Source organism: Lynx canadensis, chromosome B1 (assembly GCF_007474595.2).
Source record: "Lynx canadensis isolate LIC74 chromosome B1, mLynCan4.pri.v2, whole genome shotgun sequence".
Taxonomy (NCBI): Eukaryota; Metazoa; Chordata; class Mammalia; order Carnivora; family Felidae; genus Lynx; species Lynx canadensis.
This window is the reverse complement of record NC_044306.2, coordinates 120,077,810-120,094,571: the sequence shown is the minus strand read 5'-3', so window position 1 is coordinate 120,094,571 and position 16,762 is coordinate 120,077,810. Positions and strand designations below refer to the sequence as shown.

At 43.1% G+C, this 16,762-nt stretch overlaps 1 protein-coding gene across 2 annotated transcripts in view; it reads right to left on the bottom strand.

Moving 5' to 3' along the window:
- Nucleotides 1–7,595: 7,595 nt before the first annotated feature.
- The window catches only part of MANBA (mannosidase beta), a 111,811-nt gene continuing 102,644 nt past the window's right edge, over nucleotides 7,596–16,762 (bottom strand). For both annotated transcript variants that reach the window (XM_030313349.2, XM_030313350.1), the window contains 4 exons: nucleotides 16,523–16,667; nucleotides 12,995–13,137; nucleotides 11,933–12,190; nucleotides 7,596–8,915 (listed from right to left, as the gene is read on the bottom strand). In XM_030313349.2, coding sequence (XP_030169209.1) covers nucleotides 8,691–8,915; nucleotides 11,933–12,190; nucleotides 12,995–13,137; nucleotides 16,523–16,667 — 771 coding nt within the window. In that variant the 3' untranslated portion in view covers nucleotides 7,596–8,690. The remainder of the gene's footprint in view (nucleotides 8,916–11,932; nucleotides 12,191–12,994; nucleotides 13,138–16,522; nucleotides 16,668–16,762) is intronic.

Sequence of the window (16,762 nt, the reverse complement as noted above, 5' to 3'; positions counted from 1 at the left end):
CCCTCCCCTTCCATCTTTCCTTTTTTTCCTCCCTCCGTCCCTTCTCTCTCTGCCTCTCTTCCTGTTTCTCTCGCCCTTTCTCCTTCCTCTTTCCCTATCTCTTTCTCACTCTCTCCCTTTCTGCCTCTTTCTTTCTCTTTCTCCCCTCTGCTTTCTCCCTCCCCCAACCCCCTCCCTTCACTTTCTTTCTTTCCTTGAAGAAAGACTTGCACATTTGGGCGGCACTGGCATCCGGCATTAGGAGGCCCTGCAAACTCTTCCCCAGCCCCTCCTTCTTGCCTTATTCAGGGGAAGCCTCCTGGAAACCAGTGTGGTGGCCCACGGCTGTCCCCTCCGCCGTCCCCCCTCCGCCGCCCCGCCAGCCTCATTTCCTGTGCACAGGAGGCCTCTGCTGGAAGAAGCAGAATTTTGCACAATCATGCAACAGCTGGCATGCCTCTTGCTACTCGACTTTTTTTGCTTCAATAAAAATGGAAAGAGGCCTACAAGAAGAGGGAATTAGAAACTTCTTGGGCTTTCTGCCTGAATGCTTTTCCTTCAATTCAGGTCACAGAAGCCTGGTGATTATTTTTCCTTAGTAGAGAAGAGTTAAATTGTTTTTTTTCTTTGGACAAGAACAGTGTAAGCTCCCGTAGGCCTGATCATTCCAGTTAGGGCATTTCCTGCTCGCCCCTGCTAGGCACTGTACCTGCTGCACCGTCTTCAATCCTCACAGTCTTATGAGCTAGTTATTACTATTAAGCCCATCTTAAAAGATAAGGAAACAGAGGTGTGGAGCTTAAGTGATTTGTCCAAGTTCAGTCCGTGTTGGAGCCAAATTTGCATATCGGAAGTTCAAGATCAGAGCATGCGCCCATAGCCACTGCACTGCATGCAGGCCTCATTTGCGTACATACTCGTACACACACGCACACACACGCGCGCACACACACAATCTGGATCCTTAAAAGGCCAAATCTAGTTCGTTGTATTTGCAAGTTTGATGAGCTAAAAATCTTTTTGTTCAAGCACCAAAAATATGGATAGGGAAGCATTTCCCCCACCCACCTTGGGCTGGCTTCCCATGATAAATGAGCAGGGTTCTTCCTTCACCCCCACTGTGGAGGATAAGTCGGGCCTCCACAGACTTCCCTACTAGAGACATCCAAGTACAGGGAATTGATGACCAGGAGTCCCTCAACTGGGAGAAAACCCAGCTGCCCACACCACCCTCTCCAAGGCCCAGTTATGTCTGACCTCCAGGCTCATGGTCTGTATGTGTTTGAATGCTTCTAATTACAAAATAAAAATAACTGACTGTGAGTGGATTAAGCAAATAGTGGTTTTCTTTTCTTATATCATTACAAGATCAGAGATAGATAGATCTAGATTTTAAATGGAATGTTCCCTTTTAAAAAATGCTTATGTATTTATTTATTTTGTGTGTGTGAGAGAGAGATGGTGAGCAAGGAAGGGGCAGAGAGAGAGGAAGACAAGAACTCCAAGCAGGCTCCACACTGCCAGCGCAGAGCCAGATGTGGTACTCGAGCTCACAAACCATGAGATCATGACTTGAGCCCAAATCAAGAGTCAGACACTTAACTGACCGAGTCACCCAGGCATCCCAGAATGTCCCTTTTTTAAATGGTAACAAATAATTCAACTTAAAAAAAATTTTTTTTTAAGTTTATCAATTTATTTTGAGAGAGAGAAGGAGAGGGGCAGAGAGAGAGAGAGAGAGAATCCCAAGCAGGCTCTATGCTGTCAGTGCAGAGTCCGACATGGGGCTCCATCTCACAAACCGCTAGATCAAGACATGAGCCAAAATCAAGAGTTGAACACTTGGGGCACCTGGGTGGCTCAGCCTGTTGAGCATCTGACTTCAGCTCAGGTCATGATCTCGCAGTTGGTGAGTACGAGTCAGGCCCTTTGCTTCCAGCTCAGAGCCTGGAGCCTGTTGCAGATTCTGTGTCTCCCTCTCTCTCTACCTCTCCCCAGCTTGCACTCTGTCTCTGACTCTCTCAGAAATAAATAAATGTTAAAAAAAAAATTTAAAGAACTGGACACTTAATGGACTGAACCACCCAGGTGCCCCAAGTAATTCAACTTTTAAAACCACTCTTTGTGCCAACAAAATCATCTGCTGGCCAAATATGACCTGTGTGACCTCACCCTCACTTTCTACGGTTGTAACTTCAGAATGACCAAGTAGGGTGATGAGCTTAAGGCTCTGGGAAGGAATCAAGGTGCTCACCACTCCCCCTTCCAGGTCCCACTGCTGCAGCCACTCACTCTCAGCAGCTCCCCTGGCTGGTACCCAACCATCACCCAGTGCTTAGTCTTCCTTTGATGATTTAACACAGAGGAAAGGATAATCGTGATAGCTAACATTTGTTGAATAGTTATTGTGTGCTATCCGTAAGTATGCATCATCTAATTAAGCCTTCACTATTATTAGTATTATTATTATCATCGTATTACTCCAGTTTTAAAGATAAAGAAACTAAGGCACAGAAAAACTCTGTAACTTAAATACAATATCGAACAGCCTATTAGTGGGGGTTCTGGAACTCAAACATAAGTTATGTCTGATTTCAAAGCCCATACCTTTTTTTTTTTTTTTAATTTTTTTTTTCAATGTTTATTTATTTTTGGGACAGAGAGAGACAGAGCATGAACGGCGGAGGGGCAGAGAGAGAGGGAGACACAGAATCGGAAACAGGCTCCAGGCTCTGAGCCATCAGCCCAGAGCCTGACGCGGGGCTCGAACTCACGGACCGCGAGATCGTGACCTGGCTGAAGTCGGACGCTTAACCGACTGCGCCACCCAGGCGCCCCATCAAAGCCCATACCCTTAACGGCTATATCAAGTCACATGCTTTGGGTTATAAAATCAGAATACCTGACTACAACTGGATTAAGAAAAATAGGGCCTTATTTTTCATAAAAAGACCGGAGTTAGATTACAGGGTTCACTCAACAGTTCAACATCTCTGACACTCCTCCACTGCCCCACCATGTCAATAATGTTTCCTCAAGCTCACAAAAAGGCTGCAGCAGCTCCAAGTATCAGATCCTCACACAGCAGCTTCTCAACCTCACCCAACAGTAGAGTCCCTCCTCAGGTCCTCAGGTCTGTTTCTTGTCTGGCAGGAAAACCTACCCCTCCCCCCACTCTGCTGTCTCCGAAAACCCTACATTAAATGCCACCTTGTGTTTCATTCGCCAGAATTGGGCCACGTGCCTCACCTTAGACCAATCACTGGCAAAGGAGAATCCAATTAGTATAACCAATTGCAATTCAGTCTCTGAGACAGGACACAAAGTCACCTCTATTAGCAGAGAAGAGGGGACAACAGCTGTAGGGGGGCCCACCAATAATGTCTGCCCCACCTATTAGAAATGTGAATTGGCTCCCAAGATCCAGTAAATTTTACAAAAGCCATAATAAGTAACAATAACAGAATAAGAACAAGAGTATTGTTTTCACATGGATGATGAACCAGGAATGATTTACTAGTTCCTAACCAGAAATTTCCATGATCCCGACATCCTATTTCCCAGGAATTTGGGGTCACTTAGGTGTTACTGTCATCCTTTGTACAGGTCTGTACATTGTATTATGCTCATAGCATAATGTGCCACAAGTTGTTGCTCAATAAATCCTGTGTAAAGGCTGAGATCTGATGGAAGGGATTAAGCTGCATTATTGTTGCAAACTTTTCTTTCATGGCAGGATTCAGTAACCCATGTCTACAGATATAAGGAGAGAGAGTGATAAAACCTGACACAGTGATGCAATACCCCTATTTCTGCAAAACCCATTCACTATTTGGCCCATATTCAAGGGCTCAAAGACATCCTGGCAGGTTAGCTCAGCCTCAGCTTAACAATCACAAGCTCAGAGCCCAGCCTAGCCAACTACCTGGTATTGTCCTTTTTCTTCCTCAGGTATTTACAATGAAGGTTTTTGTGTGTTTTTTTTTTTTAATTTCTGGCTTCTCTTTTTATTTTATTTTTTTAAGTTTATTTATTTATTTTGAGAGACAGAGAGAGGGAGGGAGGGAGGGACTGAGAGAAAGAGAGAGAGAGAATCCCAAGCAGGCTCCTCGCTGCCAGTACAGAACCTGATGCGGGCCTCGAACCCATGAACCATGAGATCATCACCTGAGCCTAAATCAAAAGTCGGATGCTTAACCAACATAGCCACCCAGGCATCCCTACAGTAAGGTCTTTTAAGACTCTTTTCTCAGTTGAAAAACTTTTTTTCATTTGTTTATCATAAACTTTCAAAAAATTTTTCCTAAAGTGTTGAGCAAGATGGCTTTATCTAACATTGCTTCCCCATCACTGTCACAGTAACCTTATAGGACTTGTCACCAGCTGAAATAGCCTTGTCTACTTGCTTATTGTCTGTCTCCCCCTGAAACCACTTAAAAGCATGAAGCTGAACAAAAATCAAAATGGCTGCACTAATGCTTCAGCAGAGCTTGATTTTATGTAAGTGATGAATCACTAAATTTCACTCCTGAGATCACAATTACGCTATATGTTAACTTTTTTGAAAATTTATTTTAATGTTTATTCATTTTTGAGACACAGAGAGACAGAGCGTGAGAGGAGGAGGGGTGGAGAGAGAGACACACACAGAATCCCAAGCGGGACCCAGGCTCTGAGCTGCCAGTACAGAGCCTGATGCAGGGCTCGAACTCACCAACCGTGAGATCATGACCTGAGCTGAAGTCGGATGCTCAAGCCACTGAGTCACCCAGGTGCCCCTACTATATGTTAACTTTGATTTAAATAATAAATAAATAAATAAATCCTAATACACTGAAAAAATAATAAAAAAATAAAGTAACCTTTTTCTTCTTGTCTGCAAAGCTCCCCTCCTCCCTCTTAGCCTTTTGCTTTAGGAACCTGATACCACCCTGAAAACGACTAACTGGACTAAGGAGGCTGGCAGCATACAGAATTCCTGTCGAAACTGGCTGGGTGCTGTATTTCCCTATAAAACCCCCCAGCCCTTTCCTGGGGGTGGAGGGGCTTGCAGGTTTTGAAGGCCAGAGCCTGCTGCAACCCCCTTTGCCTGGCTATTGTTCCTCTTTATCCCAAACTCTGTGTTTGCGTTATATTTGGGCCCTGAAGCACAGAGGTTGGTTTTCCAGGACACCTGTACAATGGACAGCCCAGGAGGGCAGAAACTGGTCTGCATTTTTTCATTGCAATCCCCCCAGGGACAAGGACAGTGCCTGATGCTCAGAGTGCTCCTCGATAAATGCTTGCTAAATGAAAGAATACATTCTTAAGTCAAATAGTCCTTAGAGTCAGAACACAGATGTGTCTTAATACCGGATCTGTCCGTGACTTTTAGGGGTTTGTACAGTATCACACAGGTTCATGCCCTCTGATAAGTCAATTAGAAAACAAGAATTCCCTCATTCACTTGAGAATATTATTAAATACGTTTTCTGCACAGCCCTTTAGATTTTATGTGCTTATTGAACCGATAAGATTACATTCACTGTCAAAGCAGACTCTGGGCATATTTTGAAATGCTTTGGATTTCATGCACAAATAATATCTACTTGTTTTTCTCCCACAATTTTTCCAAGTTGGGGAGTAAGTTTCATCTCTGAGAGCCCAAGAGACTACTCTTTCTGTCTAGGTCTCTGTCACTTTGGGAATGCGTGGGAAACACAGCTTTATTTCTCCTGCGCTCCAGTTCACTTTCATTCCAACAGAGAAAACAGTCTTCCTATTTATTTTCCAAGTGACTTCCCATGGTTTGAAAACCCCTCACAATGAAAAGTCAAGTAAGAAAAAAAATAAAGAAGAGTTACAGTGAATGTGAATGAGAAAATTACCATTTTTATTGTCCTCTTCGTTCTCAGACGAGAAGATGGAATCTTGTGAACCGACCTCTCTTCATCTCACACTCTCCGGAATGTGCTTTGCATCCAGTGCAGCAGAAGGACCGAATCCTTCCATTCTATTAATGTTTGCAGAACTACTAACAGAAAAGTCTTCTCAAACCCAAAGCCAAGAGTGAGCACATCAGACTCTAATCCAGTAAATGTGGCAAAATAAAATCTATTAAGATGGCAGAAATGACTAACCACAGGGCCACACATGAGTGTGGAAGAATGTTTCCAATGTTACCGGTCTCCTACAGAAATGATGTGTATGTAGCATATTTCTCTCCTTTCAACAGTTGTCAGCTTATATTTATGTCTGTTCATTAATTTTTTCTTCCTTTACAAAGTCATTCTGTTCTGATGTCTGTTTCCCCTCTTAAAAATACATCTGGAAGACATCTGCCTTTATTTGCTTCAGTTTTACTCTTGCCTCGTGTATTAATTGGGTAAAAATGATTACGATGTTAAAAAAAAGTAAAGCGCAACCGCCATTTATTCAGCATTTATTTTGCTCCTGTTGTTTAGTCCACAGAACTACCTTTGAAGGTTAGAGATTATCTGCATTTTACAGATGAGCTAAAGAGCAGGTCAAGTGGTAACCCCAGGTTACACAACCATTAGGCCTCAGAACCTGGGGTTTGCAACCCATGTCAGTGTGGCTGGAAACCCTGCCTTCTCTCACATCCCAGGATGGTGCTTCCATTTACAGAGCCCTCATTACTTGCCAGCACTGGGCCTCGCCCTCCAACTAAATTTAAAACTTATTCAAAACAAAGGTACAGGGTGAATGTAATTATTCCCATCTCACCACAAGAACACTGAACACAGAAGTTAAGTAACTTGATTGAGTGAGTAAGGGCAGAATTGTGATGTAAATTATGGCTCATGCATTTCAAAGCCTACCTCACAGAGCACCCGGCCCAGAAAATTCTTTAGTTTGATACGGAAGAGTGTCCCTGTCCTTCAGCAACTGTTTGATAAAACAGAATTTCAACAGTGACAAGAAAATTATATATTTATCAAGTAAGAAGCTTCTGAGTTGCATCCCCAAATCCCAGGCCTTCATAAGACTTTTATATATATATATATTGAAATAACACATAAAATGAGGAGACTCCTAGATATTGAAGGAGAGGCCAGGTTGTCTGCATTTATTTTCTTCTTAGTCACTGAACTGTGGCCTAAATTTTCTCACATCTTAAAACCAATCTATTATCTAATTAGTCTTCATTTTATTATTTTCATTTTTTTAATTTAATTTTTTTAAATGTTTATTTTTGAGAGAGAGAGGCAGAGCGCGAGTGGGGGAGAAGCAGAGAGAGGGAGACACAGAATCTGAAGCAGGCTCCCAGCTCTGAGCTGTCAGTGCAGAGCCTGACACGGGGCTCGAACTCCTGTGCCAAGCCGTGAGATCATGACCTGAGCCCAAGTCAGTGGCAAAACCAACTAAGCCACCCAGGCACCCCTAATTCGTCTTGATTTTAAAGCCAGAATCTCACCGCCAGTCCATTCCATAACCAATTACATGATTCTTCCCAGAGAAAACCCTTCAAACATCTTAATTTAGATTCTTTAAACTCTCCCAGTTTATCAAGTAGAATAAAAGGTTGCTGAGAGCTAAAGGGAAATTCATGCCCAGCACAATACTGGGCACAAATGAATGTTTATGGAATGATTAAATAAGCCACAGATGAAATATCATGTTGTCAGTGCAATTTATGTAACTTTTAATTTTTGATGTAGTTTCAAACTTATGGAAAGGTTGCAAAAGCAGTCCAAAAGAATTCCTACACACCTCATCTATTAACATTTTGACCCATTTGTTTCATTATCAATATAATTTATAAACATGATCATGCATAATAAAACAAATTTACAGCAATTTACAATTAATCAATATTAATATAAAATGATTGAAACCGAAGCTAAAAGAAACACCACTTTGTTGCCAGGGTCAACAAACATAAATCTAACTCACAGCCTTTGAATTGGAAAGTTCATTGGATTTAGCCACATCTACAACCCATACATAATTACAGGTGACAGCATATGACACGCAGAAGTTTCCAGAGTGACCACAGTGATGTCCATTTCAATGTGAGCTTATTTTTCAAAGGAGAATCACTCTAAATGGCCTTTGAAAAAAAGAAGCTGTTATTGTCAAAACAATATTTTATAACAAAACCCACAAGGGAAAAAAGAACTCTACCCAAAAAAGTAATCAAATGGCGACAGTCAACACCCCAAACTTTCCAGCAACAAAAACAACAACGTGGCTACTACCCAGAAATCTCTCTCTGTTGTGACAGTTGAACCTCCATTTCCTCAGGGAATAATAACAAAGCAGCTTCACTGTGATTATTCATTATTTTTCAAAGCTAACTAGGAGAGGTCTACGTGACCTCACAACCTTCCACAGATACCGCAATGGTCATGTTCCTGTGATTCCCTGAGAGGACTTTATGTGTGGACTTCCTCTCCCGGGTAGGAGGAGGTGGCTGGGTTATAACTGGGTCATAACTGGGTCATGGCTTTGCTAAAGCTGTGGGGGCAGGGATAAAACTACAGTCCTGGCACAGAGGAACACCGATGCACAGCCTTGCTGGAGGATATCACCTGAGTAAACAACCTTTCCCGAAAGAATGCTCTGTACAAAGTCTTCACAGAGCGATGAATCAGACGTGTGGCCGCAAGCAGACACATTTCTCAGCCTCTTCAACTTGTCTTCAGCTTCGGCCGGTGCCTTCGAAATGCTTTATTCCAGAGTTCGCTGAAAATACAACCTGTAACCCCTCAGTAAGTATCAGTCAGGGAAGTCACGTGAAAAGATTGCTCCAATTCACTCTTGCTGGTGGGTTTCCAAGGGTAAAATAATATAGTCCGTGTCTTTTCAGTCATGAGGAAACCATTGTCACTGAATCTCCCGGGGATGCTTCCTACATCTAACCAAACAAAGGGAGCGACAGCCGAGGTTTCCAGATCAAACACAAATGTGTCACCTTGCTGGGAGATGTTGGCCTGAAAGAAAAAGATAAATTAAGTGAACGATGAGGGGAGATCTATCTATTCTACACACAATACCTATCGGAACATTTCTGTGGCCCATCAAGGAGCACATTCGCTACAACTTTGGTCCTGCAGTTGCCAAAGTCTTATATTCCATGCACTGTGTCAGATACTAAGAAAAAAAACACGGAAATTTATTTAAGGCTGTGGGAAATTACCAAATCGTAATCTCAAGCCAAGTGTAGAAACATGCAGTCTCTAATTATTAAGGAGAGTGGTTCACAAGAAGCTCAAAGCATTGTGTCCTTCACAGTTTTTCTCAGGGGATCAAGGGAGGAACATTTTTGCATAAGGGCCGGGAAGCTGAAATGACTTTCTCAGGATATATGCGGCGCTGGCTGCAGAGCACAGCCATGAAGCTTGTCTTCTGAAAAGATCCAGCAATCTAGACAGCTGCCTGCCAGGCACTTACAAAAGCTCTACCGTTGGAGTTTTCTCTCTTTCATCGCATGGTCCCATAAAGTCACATCATTAGCACTTTTAACATGTGTGAATCCCACACAATATCAGCAAAGGACAGTGCAGTTTCAGTCCTGCCATGAACTAGCCAATTAGCACACGCTAAAGTGAGGCCAGGTTGGGCTGTGCCCCGAGGGTAGGGGTTTGTGAGGTTCTCAGTGTGAGCCTGCAGCTGAGTGTGATCTGGTATTTAAAGCTGTGCATTTGACATGAAACATGACTCCTCAACATGCACACATGCCACACGGTAGGGCTGACGTTACATATTATATGTGGCATGAAGAATTTCAGGGCACTGTTTTTACTATATATCATTTTGGCCTTACGTATCATGCAGGGTCCTGAGTTATAAACAAGAAACCATACTTTGGAGAAAACAGAAAAGAAACTTAAGATGTTTTAGGTATCTCTCGGAGGGTCAGAGATTCAGGACTGAAGCAAGAGGTTACATTCCCAAATCATGCCGCCCAGCTGTTCGGTGAAGACCCTAAAGCAGTCAGTCCCAGGCATGCAATTCACACGGCTGGCCCCACATCCGGCCCACACAGCTGCCAGGAGGCCCCGGCTACTGCTGCTCCAAAGCCAAAGCCAGAAGCCACACTGGTGCCTGCTCCCTCGTATTGCCTTCTTCCAATCAGAAGTCGCACCTCAATCTCACTGCAGAGTCCAGGTCCGAGCTTGTACCCTGGCTTCAGGGAGCCATGGAAAACAATTTCCCAGCATCCTACTGGGGATAGCGCACCCAAGCGTCTGGCCTATATTAAGTGGGCAGCAAATGTTAGCTATGGTTACTATTATTACATCCCTTTAGGAAGGGCAGGTCTCATTGAAATCCAAATGAGGTAGGACAAAGGAACAAGTCCCACTTTTCTCTCACACCCACTTGTCCCAGGCTCATGAAGGCCTGGCTTAGGAAAGAGAAAGAAATTTCAAAATCCTAAGTCTAGAGATTGCAAATTTATCTGCTACATATTTTTTGGTTTTGTTCATTTTTTTTTTTCTGGAAAGAAACTAGATCAAAGTATATAATTCCCTTCCTAGCTGTTCCACATCAGTTATTATAGATAATTTGCATTTCGTTATGTGAATATTTCGCTATTAAGAAAGATATGTTTTCAGTTCAAAGACTGAGTTTTTATATGATTAAGTAAATGCGTGACGCCTGGGTGGCTCAGTCAAGCGGCTCAGTCATTTCTCCGAAATGAAACCACTCTTCATTTCGGCTCAGGTTGTGACCTCATGGTCATGAGATCAAGCCCCACGTTGGGCTCCACACTGAGTGTGGAGCCTGCTAAGACCCCTCCCCCTCTGCCCCTACCATGCTCATGCAATTTCTCTCTCTCTCTTAAAAAAAAAAAAAAAAAGTCTTAAGTAAATGCAAAAAAAAAAAAACCCTCACTAAAGCATTCTCAATTAAGTAAAGGTGTAAAACAAGCTTAAACTTCACTAAAATTAGAGAATAAAACTTTCTTGAAGAATACATTTAATCACTGTGTGGGGGGGAAAGGGTAGGAAAGGTTTTTAAATCAACTATACAGATTCCAAGGTCTCCAGCTGCACAATTTTTATAACAACACATGCTGGTCATCCCGTTTTCTTCTTGGCAATCATAGATTTGGTGATTAAGCTACTTTGAAGCAGTAAATCAAAGAGAGTAGAGGGAATTTCTTTTTTCTATTTTTGAGAGGGGGGAGGGGCAAACAGAGAGAGAATCTTAGGTAGGTCGATGTTGGGCTTGATCCCATGAACCATGAGATTATGACCTGAGCCAAAATCAAGAGTCTGATGCTCAACCCAATGGGCTACCCAGGTGCCCCTGAGGGGTGTTTTTAAAAATTGATAGACTCGGGGCGCCTGGGTGGCTCAGTCGGTTAAGCGTCCAACTTCAGCTCAGGTCATGATCTCAGGGCTCGTGGGTTCGAGCCCTGCGTCAGGCTCCGTGCTGACAGCTTGAAGCCTGCTTTGGATTCTGTGTCTCCTGCTCTCTCCGCCCCTCCCCTGCTCACGCTCTGTCTCTGTGTCTCAAAACTAAACATTAAAAAACATGCACAGACTCTACTTAAAGACTCAAAATCAGCATGCTTCTCCTGGGTCTTCCTGGCTGCAGCATGTTACTCCTCCCCTCTACACAGGTTTGCTCCAGTGTCAATGCAGCACTTCATACTTCAGGAATGAGGCAGCAGAGCCCCGGGGACAGAGCCTGGAATGCAGTCAGTGCAGGAGCCATCAGCGGTGATGACTCCCACTGCCGCTTCCTGCCCTCTGCTCCAGCCCCACTCCGGAGGGGCCAAGGGATAGCAGGATGGCAGGAACCCTAAACTTTGACAAACACTGAGTTCGAAAAAAAGTCATTTGGTCTTTGCTTCTAGTAGGAAGAGGCTGACCTTTCCCAGGTCCCAGGTAAACTCAGCACCCAGGAGAAATTTTGCAAAATGCAGAATGCAGCGTGCTTGCCCCCAAAGCAGGGCAGGTCTGCAAGGCCACCGTGACCCCAGGCCACTGGTACTTACGGTGATGTGTGCCTTCTGGAGCCCCACGGTCTCATTCAGCGAAGACAGGAAGTGATGGTTGGTTGGGCTCACAAGTTGGTTGTCCGTTGAAAGGTAAAAGGAAACCACACAGCTTTGCCGGGTACAGTTCCCACAACGCCCCAGCAATGCAGGCACCTGCTCCTTGTATAGGAGAACGGCCTTCCCTGCTTCCATGACAAAACGCTCGGTCTCAGAGGAGCACAAGGGCTCCAGGGAATTCCATGTGTGGACTCTCACCTAAGGAGACACAAGACAGAGCAAAACCAAACATTCTTGGTTACTTGGTTACTATTGTTTTTTGTTTTTGCTTTTGTTTTTGTTTTTGTTTTGTTTTGTTTTTTTTAGAGAACACCAGTAATAATAGATGCAAGTCAGAACAGCAGAACTGGTTAAGAGCCTGTGAACCCTGGGTTGAACAGGGTTCGACCAGTCCTACTATGTACTACCATGTAACTGAGCAAGTGACTCGACTTCTCGAAGGCTCTGTTTCTCCACATGTAAAATGAGAATAATAACAGCACTGGCTTCACAGGCGGTTGTGAGAATTAAACAAAGTAATCCATGGAACACACACGACCTGGTGTATTGTTGTTATTCTATAACTGGCACCTATTCACAGTGTCCTCCAAATTGCAGCCTCCCAGGACTGCTTTGAGGTTTTGTTTTTTTTTTTAATTTTTTTGTTTTTAGAAATTTTTTTAATGTTTATTTATTTTTGTGAGACAGAGACAGTATGAGTAGGGGAGGGGCAGAGAGAGAGGGAGACACAGAATCGGAAACAGGGTCCAGGCTCTGAGCTGTCAGCACAGAGCCCAATGCGGGGCTCGAACTCACGAACTGCGAGATCATGACCCGAGCTGAAGTCAGATGGTTAACCAACTGAGCCACCCAGGTGCCCCAGGACTTCTTTGAGGTTCTACCCTCTCTTTTTGCCTAGCATTGTTTTCTCTTTTCTTTTTCCTGCAAGAACTATAACCAAATCACTCAAGAAATAATCAAAAACTCTCCATCTTAAAGAGAAAAAAAAAACAAGCAACTTACAGTGAGCGTCGCTTTACAGTCAGAGTGAAGGTCTGACACACCATAGATGAAAAACGCATCTTGATCCTCAAATCCCACTGGCAACAGTGGAGCAAAGAAATGTCGAGCAAAGTAATGAAGCATTTTCCACTTTCCTCCATATTCTAAAAATAGAAAAGTTAAGACATGGTCAGGATGAGACAGTCAGGGTTATCCTGCCCGTGGTCCAGCTGTGTCTGACTTGTCAGGATTCCAGGGACTGGGCACAGGAGGGAGAGTCCACAGGGGCAGGAACGCACATTTGTTGAGGGCTCGGAACATTCTGGACATTACCTCATGGCATTCTTACATCTTTAACATCTACCTTACAAATGAGGAAACGGAGGCTCAAGCCATTAAATCAAACATTTAATTTTAATCAAACATTTAATCAAACATTAAATCAGGCAGTACTTTGAGCCCAGACCTGACTCCTAGGTAGCACTTTCTCATACATAATTCTGCCTCCAGGAGCTCAGTGTACCAAAGGTCCTTTTTACCACATACACATGAAGAAGGAAATCAGCAGGGCGGCAATAAAAATGTTACATATATTAGTAATCATAAGAAAATGTTACAATTGTATCAAATATTATAAATATTCATTTATAAGAGTTATGGAGAACACAGTCAATAATATTGTAATAACTTTATATGGTGACAGATCGTAACTACACTTAATCATGGTGGGCACTTTGTAATGTACACAAATGTCGAATCACTACACAGCACACCTGAAAAAAGCATAGAACACTGAAAAAAATTTAAAAAGTAACAGAAAGAGTTATTTAAAGCTCACAGTCTCCTTTTCCCATACACACAAAATCCTGAGTGAAATAAAACCACCATTATCACAAATACCTCTGGCAAATGTAGACTGGAGAACACACAGATGACAATTCATGGCAGTTGCTCAGATACAATTAGAAGCTTTTTAGAATCTATTATTTCTGTGCCCTGTTGGCATGTGTGGTATGCTTAATCCACAAACTAAAATATATGTTCAACATGCCTCTATTTCGGAAAGAAGATCTTTCCCCAGAAAGCACTGCACTTCTGAACAACTTTAAGAGAGATGGCAGGAAGGGAAGTGGGGAGGAGGGGTGAGGGGGTGGGGTGTGGGGGGAGATGTCATGTCCAGAATTCACAGTGCACGCTGCTGACATGTAGGAATGTGGTTTGAAGTTCAAATAGAAAGAATTTCTTCCAATTTTGCAAATTTCAACTCTCAACCCTCCAGTCACAACTCATAATAGTTCCCCTTAAAAACAACAAACAGGAAGGGGTGGACAGGCCTCTCCTATTAGATCTATAAAATGAACTAGAACTTACACAATTGACCTTGAATAATATGGGGGTTAATATGCACCAAACCCTGTGCAGTCAGAAATCTGTGTGTAATTTTGACTCCCCCAAAATTTAACTACTCATAGCTTACTATTGACCAGAAGCCTTACCAATAATATAAACTCAATTAACACATATTTTGTGTATTGTATATATTATATTCTGTGTTCTTACTATAAAGCAAGCTAGGGAAAAGAAAATATTAAGAAAGTCATAAGGAAGACAGAATACATTTATAGTACTGTACTGTATTTACCAAAAAAATCCTAATATTACTGGACCCACACAGTTCAACCCCATGTTGTTCAAGGGTCAACTGTATTTGGAAAGCTTTCTCATAAATGGAAGATGGCTCAGACCTGAGGTGACTTGCACATTCTCACATGTGGTATCCATTACAGGGGAGACCTCACATGCGCAGTTCTAACTTCATGGTCATACGCAGAATACAGGAGAACAGCAATGGAAACAAAAGGTCTCACTAGGACACACACTAGTTGCTAATCAGTGACAAAGTATGGATACCAATATAATATCCTACATAGTCAGCTAAAAATGCTATGTGATTTCTGGCTTTTCCATTAGCTCTGTAACTGTCCAAGTTGATGAGCCAAGCAAAATAAAATGTCCAGGTGGATTTCTGTATTTGCAAAATTGTAACGAAAAATGAGGCTTATTTTTTAAAAGGAAATATATAAGAATCTTTCGGTTCCAAGCAGCTATGATACCTTTGAGGTATCGCTATTTCAGGTGATAAGAGGTGACACATACTTTTCCCTACCCCACCTGCACACCAGATTTATTGAGCCATTGAAGCAGAATTAAACAGAGGCTATGAGGCTGCCCAGAGCAAGAACACACACAGCATAACCTGTCACACCTTCTCCCAGGCTCTTGCTTTCGGTAACAGGCAGAAGAAGATGGTGAGCCTCTCCATGGAGGCACCCTCCTGCAAGAGTTTAGAAAACAAATTCTTCCTCTGCCATCATACACCTGTACTTGGGTTTAGTCACCCTTTCTAAAGAACTCATTCAAAGAATCTGCATGCAGTCGTTTAAGGGAAGAGTTACAAAGACTGGGCTCCTCCAGTTCTTGAACTAAACTCTGCTCCAGGAGTCCACAAGCTCAGCCACATACAGAAGGCAGGGTCAGGGTCTAAGTGTCTCCGAACAATATCTCTTTGTCCAGCTTTAAGCGTCCCAGAAAGGCTACTCCCCCCGCGTCTACCCCTGATTCTCATTCAATACTCTTTTATCTGCTTGGTGTTGATAAAGACTTTGGTCAGAGAAACTGGATCAAAACTCCAATTTCCTGCAAGAGGTGATTCAGCACTAATCAAAGCATGCAGGCAATGGTCTCCTTTGGATTTACTTCCACAGCTAATTTAAGAGCCTCCCCCAGCAAAGTGACTTTTTTTACTTTATGGCCTTACCTCATTTTTGACCCAAAACATTTGTTTATATTTCTGACTGAACTTGGCTTCAAACCACCTCTAGTGACCGCCAAAGAATCGTTATTACTCCATACTTTTAAAAAATGTATCAAAACAGAATAATTCAACTGCAGGCACCATGCCAGTCATATGTGTTGCCAACTAAACGGGTTCAACTGATAACTTTTCCTACTTGGATTTCTGACTCTACTACCTTTCTCCTAGAGATAAATAAGGCAAAAATAAGACCTTGGAAGTCTTAAGTGGTGGTGGTGGTGGGGGGGGGTGCTTAAAGGAGAATCTAGGAAAAGGATATTCTAACACTTACTTGGGCCAGCCTTCCACATGGTTGAATTCATCTAAATAATTTAGAAGAAAAGATTCTTAAGTAAATACTTCTTTTGCTTGGAAAGTCCTCCTAATTAAATTCAAATTTTTAAGCAATAATGATGAGACACATGGCTGAGATCTTCATGCATGAATCTATCCCCTGGATTAGCCCGCTTTTGTGACTCTGCACAGCCCAGAACTCAAACCGGGCTGCCTCTGAGGCTCCCCCGAAAGACTAGGAAGGGGGGCGGGGTGGTTCATAGGCTACTGGGGAACCTCCCCTCCCCTGCGAAGGGGTTCTACTTGGGTTAATCTGACCCCTCAGGCCCTGTGCTTTCTCAGTGCCTCTCCGCACAGGTATTGCTTTCTCTCACATGCACAACAAATGCTGAAACACTTACCTAGGGAAGCCCAGGAGGGAGCCTGCCAGATATCATTCAGCTGCCAATAAAGTGCGCCCATGGTGTGTCCTTTTCCATCCACTATCTCGCTGCGACTGCGGCGGTAGAATTCAGTCTCTATTTTGACACACTGAGCCTGCATCACCTGATTCAGGGGAGAGCATTGAAGCACAGGTGTTATTGTTCGATGTGAGTGTTTAGGTCTGAGAAAACAGCAGGCTTGAGGGTGTTTTTTAAAGT